The sequence below is a fragment of the Austrofundulus limnaeus genome, unplaced genomic scaffold (assembly GCF_001266775.1).
Source record: "Austrofundulus limnaeus strain Quisiro unplaced genomic scaffold, Austrofundulus_limnaeus-1.0 Scaffold143, whole genome shotgun sequence".
Taxonomy (NCBI): Eukaryota; Metazoa; Chordata; class Actinopteri; order Cyprinodontiformes; family Rivulidae; genus Austrofundulus; species Austrofundulus limnaeus.
In genome coordinates, this window is record NW_013952545.1 from 566,501 (window position 1) to 575,674 (window position 9,174).

Sequence of the window (9,174 nt, forward strand, 5' to 3'; positions counted from 1 at the left end):
TGTCCAGCCATGTGACAGGAGTATCGGTCACCTGTGAACGATAGCCATGTGATGTGAGTATCAGTCACCTGTGAACGATAGCCATGTGATGTGAGTATCAGTCACCTGTGAACGATAGCCATGTGATGTGAGTATCAGTCACCTGTGAATGATGGCCATGTGATGTGAGTATCAGTCACCTGTGAATGATGGCCATGTGATGTGAGTATCAGTCACCTGGAGGCAGTACTCAAAAGCCTGAATTTTGCCTGAAACTCTCAGACTGAAGAAGTCTCTTGGAAGAGAGACGAAACRTTTAATTAAAGAAGAACCCGTCCAGAAGACCTATACAATTTTTTTCCTTTTAATTTCAGAGACAATTTATTGTCCAGTAAAATTTGTTATCATGACGGGCGCAGTCACAACTTCCACAAACTGGTATCTGAGCATCAGACAGAACTGGTTTGAGCAGGATATTGACAGAGTCTGAGTCATTTAGTCGGTGATATCAGCTGCTAAATAAATTCCACCATTTTCTCTTCAAAGGTTTAAGCTTGAACCAGTCAGCACTGTGTTTATTTAGCTCTATTATTTGACCTAATTAGAAGGAGTTGTTTATACAAGCTCTTCCTATAGAGGGGATAAAAACAGCAACGCACAGTTTCTATCAATACACCTCCTCTGAAAGCATTTGGTTCTTCCTGCTGCTTGTTCCCCATCAGACTGTAGTTGTGAAGACGACAGAGATCTATAGCAACAGTAAAGCCATTACATTATCGGTGTTTAAAACAGATAAATGGCAGCTACTTTACAGCCATGCAAGAACAACTCTCACTTCTCTTTAATGCAGCCAGCTAATCCAAAAGCTGCTAAGCATCACACAGACCCCAAAAGAAAACCTGATGGAAGACTATGAAAGAGAAAACCGGAGAAGCCTTTTAGGCCTACAGATCAAAAGTATTCAGAGCGCATCAGGGAAACCGTTACGTGATGAGTCACATTAGCTCACTGCTGAAATAAAAAAGAAAGCAAGAGTGGAGGATGAATCCTTACCTAACAGTGGGGCAAAGAAGATTATTGTCAGGGCCAGGATCGATGCCAAAAAGAAGAAATCAAACAATAGTCTCCTCAAAACATGTAGGCAGGCCTTTTTTTTCCTTTTTGGGTATTTTTCCCCCTTTTCTTTTATGCATGGTTTCATTTTTAGCATCTGAATGTAATAAAGCTCAGTCTAATTTATACGGTAGAGCCACAGCAAATTTGCTGCTGGAGATTTTACAGTGTTTACTCTTCCCCATTTCTCTTTCTCCCCGCTTTCTTCCAGTAAATAAGAAACCCTGATTATCATTTCAGACACACTTTGATGCTCCATATTTGCTGCCCACAGCTGTAAGACATTACAAACTAAATTGCTCCTTATTAGACCTTTCTGTTGACGTGAATCCACCTAAAAAAGCTTATTTTATTTTTTTTTATTTTTTAGCAAAAGAACAAATTAAACCCGAGGCCCTTTTTAATTTTCAGTGTTGCTCAACTAGATTGTTTTCTGACTAAACCTCTCCTAACAAGACAGCAGGTACAGATTTTTTTGTATTATCTAATTTAAGCAGCTCAGGCTGAGTTGAAATTAATTTAATCTAAAGGTTTGCTACTCTGATAGCAGTAATGTGAGGCTGAATCATATTGGGGATGCTGCAGATGCTTTGGGGGCTTGACATGGACTATTTTTAATAAGAACATTTTCACATCTTCTCCACAAGTTGTATGCACCAATGAATATTGGGTTTTGTGAGTAGATACAGTACATAATGCCCACTGGGATGCAGAAATGTAGACAGAATGTAGCCAATTAGTTCCCCTGACCTGGGAAGCCAGTGCTCAGTAATGGATGAAATAAAGCACAAGTTCTATAAATCTCTACATTTAACATCTTTTAATATTACAATTTATATACAGTATATAAGCAAATTTTCCACAAATCCAAGATCTTGACTCCATTACAGACTATATAGTCTTCACACCACTATTTAAGTTTGGATATTACTCACTGGAGCGATCGTAGCTCTCATGGCAGGTGTGTGTGATCTCAGCAGCGAGGTCCAGGTAGTGTTGCCTCTTCTCTGGTGCTCCATCATCTGCCCCAATCCCAATCATGCCCCCTGAAAAGCAGGCCAGGTGGCCCATCTTGTGGTCCAGGATCCCTCCCCTCCACTCAGCCATGTAGGTGAGGCCTCCRGGGGATTTCTGCACCAGGTTAGCTTCAATCGCCTTCAACAACACACAAAACCAAGTTTGTTTTACCCTCAAGTAGTCATTGAAAAAGCACATACAGTAACTACTACCCAACATTTGGTACTTCTTACTTTTTTCCTTGTAAACTATATTTAGCTTTCATTATACTGTTTTAGCATGTAGCTTCTAACAAGTACTGAACATTTTATTTGTCAAGTTTTTTCTGTGCTTTTATTTTGTCCCTGAAATCAGACCTGAATTAACATATTTGGAGCCACAGCTGACTTGACCAAACAGGTGCTGCAACAACCTCATTAAGCGGCCAATAAACCAATTAACACCAGAATTAGAGATATGCCTCCAATTAGTTTGGAATAGACATAAAGGCAGCAAGTTTCACATTGATTCAATCAACCGAAACAAGGACCTGAACAGTGAAAGCCCCAGTATCTTAAAYGAGTTTATCCTGTGTTCATCACAAAGAAAATAAGGCCAAAGCTTCTTTACAGTAAATTAAAAGCATTATAACTTGAAGAAACATTTAACCCGTTAACATTTTTGCTACCCTGCAGCTGCTTCTATTCAGCTTTTAATGTTCTGAAAAGAAGAGCACCTAAATTAGTTTTTATTTTAAAACTCTAATTTGAAAACACATTATTTTTCTTCAAACAGCTCAGTTGGAACATTGAAGCATTACGGWGCAGCAAATATGCAACAAAAACCTCTTTATTTAAACCTTAAATTATATTTTTCCTCTTTTTGTTTTTGTAAAAACAAAAATGTGTAAATTATAAATCTATGGTACTTTGTACGTATTATCATATTCTGCTGCTCTCATTCACATTTACTGCATCATGTGTGCTCATGATCAAAATCCAAAGAAGAAAACCAAGACAAAGCAGTAATGTGTGCACCATTTAAGTTTAAAAAACTTTAAAAAAAATCTGTTTCTCCACAGGGTTCAGACTGGTTATTTTATCTCATATTAGCAGTAGTTAGTGGCAATCATGACGCACCATGAATGGAAAATGTTTTCTTTTTCAAAACAGTTTTAATTAGTAGCCTGCTTTTATTTGAATGGCAAAGATAATTAGTTGTGCTGCGCTTTCACCTCAGATCTCTGAAAAAAAAAAATCCTGCAGCATAAAACAATCTGATGGAACAGCAGTGCTTGGTCATTAAATACCAAGTCACAAGAGAAAAACTGGCTTTGTRATTAATGATTCTATATCTGGATTGATCCTCTGATGAGCAAGGTCATCTGAATGACTGCCTGACGTTTYTATACTTTGTTTATACACTGCATATACAGTATTCACGTGTGTACATAGTTTGTTTTGTATTAATGTACTCAGATTCAGTTTGGTTAATATCATCCCAAAGATGAAGATACRCAAGTCTTATCTTTTGGAACTTAAGTTGCTCAGCATAAGTAGATTTTATTTATATTTTAAAATAGTTTTTGCTGTCCTACTGTTTGCATTTTGTCTCAAAGCTTGTTGAAAAGCTTATGCAGATGATTGTAATCATGATTTTGTTTATGTTACAACACTGTTTGCATTAAAAGGCACGTTCTTACCTCCATCGCGGTGTAGTACGTCGTTTTTGCGTCCTCGTCTGTCTTGTCTGACATCAGGTATGATTTAATCAGGTACTCGTAGAAACTGTCTCCGAGTCCACCAATAGAAACATGATCTAAAAAAGACAAAGTGATAAATAACACACGTTCATTTTTTTCTTTCTTTATCCTTTATTGGTCATCAATGCATGTTTCCATACAATGATGAAATTTCTGCTCTGCATTTGGCCCATCACAAATGAGAAACACCCAAGTGGAGCAGCGGGCAGCTGTGTAAGTGCCCGGGGAACAGCTGGGGATTGGGTGTCTTGCTCAAGGACACCACGACACGTGGGGAGTCGAACCTGTGACTTTTGGGTCCCAAGCCAACTGCTCTACCACCACACCATGCGACATGATTCTAAATTTAAAAGTACTGATTTAGGATTTTCAAAACATAATAATTAGATTTTTAATGTGCCTGTGTGTCCGTTAGCAAAATATTTCATAAACCAGCAAACTAATTTTAATATCACKTCCAGTGTAATAGCCCTGCAAACATAGAAAAGGTTAAAACTTAAGGCTGCATAACACTGCAATATTTTAAAACAGTCGGACGATTTTCAAAGACTGAGAGAGCCCACATGTGAGGATAAAAAATCCTGGATATACCAGGTTTGGTCCTACAGTATGTGGTGTACAGCCACACGGCAAGAGACAACACAATACWCACCACACACAAAAAGATATTTCATTCATGAACATCCAGATGTTAGATTTGAAATCACRCGAGACTTCTTGAAATCTCACGAGAATTCAGATGTCAGAGGAAAAATCTCACGTAAACCTCCAGAGAGACGTGAGTTCAGAGTAAATAGTAATTTTCAAGCTGTTGTTTTAAAGGTAGCGCAACTGTGTTTGCTGCATGACCAGTTTCACCTGTTCCCCCATGTTTGTCTTGCATGTCTTCTTGAATGGGTGCTTCTTAACTGCCCCCTCCCCCCTTCCCTGAATGCACAGCACCTTGTGAATTCATTTCTGTGAAAGGCGCTATATAAATAAAACTTTTTACTTACTAATAAACATTTGCATCAAGAAAGAAACAATCTTGATTATTTGTGGACAATTTTTTTTACCAGAGGAAAAACAATCCTACAGGACTTTTAACATCCAGCAGACTTTCTGGTGAGTCATGACATTTTTTTGTCTTCTGTATTTTGGAATCCCCTCCATGTTTACGTCACCTTGCTTTCTGATTGGCTACGTCTCATTCAACAGGTTGCAAGCTCATTTGTTCTCAGGTGAACACTACACACACAGTTTGATTTCCCCGATTTGAGGTCGGAGCGGTCCCGACGTCCTTCCGAGCCGACTTTATCACTCTTAACTCCCCACCCACGGCAGGAATATCTGCTATAATTATCCTTAGAGCCATCAAGATAATCTGGACTTCCTTAAGATGGTCGGAAGGGACAGAATTTGGCACAATTATCCTGCAGTGTGACGCAGCCCATAGTCAGTTTGACTGATATTGAGTTAAGATTCTGTGTGGTCATAGCTGGGAGTCATCTCCATCTCATTCTCCTAGAGCTAAAAGACTTTTGTTTAAAACTTTGGCATGAAAAGTGTGGACACTATGCATTCCAGCAAGAAATGCTAGTTAATTATTTTTCTTTAAATAGCAGTGATAAGAACATTTTTTTTGTTTCATAAAACTCTTTAACCTGTCGCAGTTTGTTGTATGACCCCCCACCCCCACCAAGTTAAACACTGAATAATTAGCGTGGGGATTTTGTCATTTAAACTAAAATAAGTGGTTCTTTACTTTGCCCTTGCTTGCTTTAGTCCAGATTCAGACTCGTACAGATGAGCGTGATATCACAGGGARGCACACACGACTCCTTATCTTTCCACTCATGCAACACCTTCACTGACTCGCCCACAAGTTTATCACAGCACTGCTCTGACACAGACAAACGAGGGAAGCCAAAGTGCTTTATTTTCTCCTGTSTGTTATTATTTACTGTTTTGTTTCCTGCATGCGCTTCTGCAACAATTAACTGCTGTAATCATCTAGATTAGCACCTCTTCACTCCCAGCATCATCTTATCTTGTGGGTTTTTTTTTTCTTACCTCCTTTCAGGTAAATTGGACAGATCCAATTTTCTGCAGTAACTGAATCCATTGTCATTTCAATAACCCAAAGCAACAGGAGTCATATAGCTAGGTGCTGCATTATGGGACTGATATTAAAATCGAAGGGAAGTAGACTGATGGATACAGATGAGCAGCTGAAAGAACTTTTGACACAAGTGATTTAAAGCCTGTCGTGTGCGAAACGGAAAGAACTAAAGTGAAAATATGTGATCAAGGAGACTCAAATTTTTGTAACTCTGGCCTACACCAATTTTCCTTTGTAAAAAAAGGCTAAATTAGTTTGATTTACAGAATTGGCACCACTTCATACATCAGGATCACRTTTAACAGAAACACATCCTGGATCCTCAGAGTACTTACGCTGCACCCAGTTGCCACTAACTGGGCTCAGGAAGTTAGGATACAAGCCGTGAGGTTTTTCAATCTTGTTCARCAGCTTCCTGATGTTCATCACCTGAAAATACATGGTATAGAGTTWAACTATTGCCAAGATATCAACAGATATTTAACAAGAAATTAAGTTACAACATAAACAAAAGGAGGGTTTGAACAATGTTAACACCGGCCTAACTAATGACAGTAAAGCACACAGTTAGCACCAAAGTAAAGCTAGTATCTCACTGTGCTTCAACTACTGGAGACTCAAAAATATGTAAAATTCATTTGCAGTCAAGAAAGAAACAATCCTGATGCTGAGTGTTTGTGATCCAGAAGTCTTGGCCCACATTTTAAGTAGCTAATTTTCTAAAATCCAAGCTTATTGTCACGTACACAGCAAGATTGTATTCTAGGCTGTGAACTTTATTTTGTTGCCCACATCACACCTGCCAAGAGTAGCTCATACTGGAGTCCACTTTGTAAATAAAGACTAGGGTTGGGCAATATTGGTAAAAAAAAATAAAAAATCACGATTAATTGTAGTATTTATCCGATAACGTTTAATTTGCGATTAATCCCTTGGAGTCCCTGGACACCCTAATGTCCTAGTCACATGACCAGTTTAGTGGGAAAGATTTGCTCTTCATAAAAATCTGTTCCAAATTCTGTGAAAATTACAGACTTCAAGTTACACATCACATTTTAAATTGTGTTGATAGATAAATAAATTACAGAACTTTTTTTTAATGTTCATCATATTTGAAGCAGAGAGGAGCTCCGAGTGGACAGATCTGGTGACATTAATCGTATATTAATCGTCAAATGCCAAAAAATAATCCATTAACGTTTTTCTGATGATTAATTGCAAACGATACGATTATGCCCAACCCTTGTCCACAGGCAGATTTGGACCAATTATTGATGGTCTGTGTGGTGTTAAGACCTGAACATTAGTCTTGGAGGTGTTGGTATCAAACTGCAGCTTGAGACGAGTTCGAGACACCAACAACTCTGACTAAAAAAATGTGCTACTGATCTTCTTTCAAGCATATTTAAAACGTAACATGATTACACACCTGCGTGACTCACAAAAGGACATTAAGAACCCCTAAATCTTTTTTCCAGTACAGTTTAGAGCATGTGTCAAACTTAAGGCCCGCGACACTCGTCTAGAACCACCAGGGAGGTAGTACTCCATATTTTTTTACTCAGTATGAAAATTGTTTCTTATGTCAGTGGTAAACTTTACATTTATGATTAAATGCAACAAAATAAACAAATTTAAAAGGTGAAAAATAATAATAATTGTCCTGCCCTTTGTTGGCTTAAGTAAAAGAGCACAGTTGGATAGCACAGTATTAATGTCTCAAAATGAGCTGCTTTAAAGTCAGCATTGAACATAAACTAATGCRTGTCGATCAACCATGGGATTTCCCTGTCAGAAAGTGGGAGAGTTCAGAATTCAAGATGGCAGCTACTAACTAGAAACTCATCAGTGAGCAAAACTSTATTAGTTTTACTTTTAATAGAAYTTCTGTATTATTTATTTCAGATTTAGTCAGACGTACATAAAAGAGGATGCGTTAAAATCTGTTTAGTCAAAGTTAAACATGAAACATCAAAGTTAGCTACAACTGGCCCTTCGAGGGCCAGCATAACGCTCATGTGGCCCTCGGTGAAAATGAGTTTAACGCCCCTGTTTTACAGACTCCCTCACAAATATTGTACAGCAACAAATGTAAGCCCAGTGAGATRCAACCTTAAAGCTTTTAACGTGAATCACTRAACCTTTTCTTTGTAGACTGGGTTGTTAGAGAGCTCGGTCAGATGCACAAACTCAAGGTGAAGAGTCCCAAACTCGGCCAAGATGCTGCTCCCAGCCGAGGCCCAGCCCCAGCTCCAACTGGTCCCACTGCAACAGAGGYGACATTCAAAGAGGTTTAATGTGAGTATCATTGATTTCACATGGAGGTATGTACAAGTACAAGCTCAGCATCGGCAGCCCACTAATCACTCAGGARCCAACTGGGGACATTTATAGTCAGATTGTTTTAAAACACTTTTGGCTGAGTTTGTGCTGAATCAAGTGACTCATTGTGTTTACACTGTATGTAAAACCCACAACAAAGTGATGAGAGGGGCCAAACACAGCCTGGCAAACTAAATAAGAACACCTGAATAAAGCATACCTTGTTCTTAGAAAGAAAGAAAGAAAGTTTTGTCTCAGCATAAACTCCAACCCACCGACTTTTTATAAATGTTATATTTGTTCCAGCAAATGTTTTAGTTTTTTTTAGTTTTTTATTCAAAAGTAAGCAGTAATATTAGATTTTATTTTAAAGTTTGAAGCAAAGAGAATATCATGWGATATTATGGAGAAAATGAATTCTTAGCTGAACTTTTAGTTTTTGTGTTTATAACAATTTTTTCAGCTTCACCTGACCCTGCTGTGTCTGCAGCTTATTCTGATTCTCTGCAGAAACTCTGGTCTTTTTTCTTCCTAATGAAGCATATTTTAAAACTGTGCTTTTGACCTGCAGTGAATTGTGCATTTTAGAGAAATATCCTCAGGAATCAAGCAAAAAAAATGTAATCAATATTTTATTTCTGAGCAAAAATGCAAATCATATACCGTATTTATTCGTGTATAATACGATCTCATGTATAATACGACCCCCCCCCCTTTTTTGAGCTTAAAAAGCATTAAAAATTTAAGCCTCAAACTACCTCCAATTTCATACAGACCAAGATTTTTCAGCCTTTGCAGTCTTTATACCTATCAGTAAAATGACCATTGGACTGTTCATTTTATTTTAACAACACATGTACTAAAAGGTATTTTGACAACAAATATACATCAGCTGTAGCAG

General features: G+C 38.0%; 1 protein-coding gene across 2 annotated transcripts in view; it reads right to left on the reverse strand.

Moving 5' to 3' along the window:
* LOC106523059 (mannosyl-oligosaccharide 1,2-alpha-mannosidase IC) overlaps nt 1–9,174 on the reverse strand; it is a gene marked incomplete at its 5' end in the record, with an annotated part of 82,601 nt that overhangs the window by 11,834 nt on the left and 61,593 nt on the right. Inside the window, 4 exon segments of one of the 2 annotated variants that reach the window (XM_014016344.1) lie at nt 2,028–2,247; nt 3,791–3,906; nt 6,287–6,380; nt 8,093–8,216. In XM_014016344.1, the coding sequence (XP_013871798.1) occupies nt 2,028–2,247; nt 3,791–3,906; nt 6,287–6,380; nt 8,093–8,216 (554 nt within the window). 2 annotated transcript variants of the gene reach the window in all.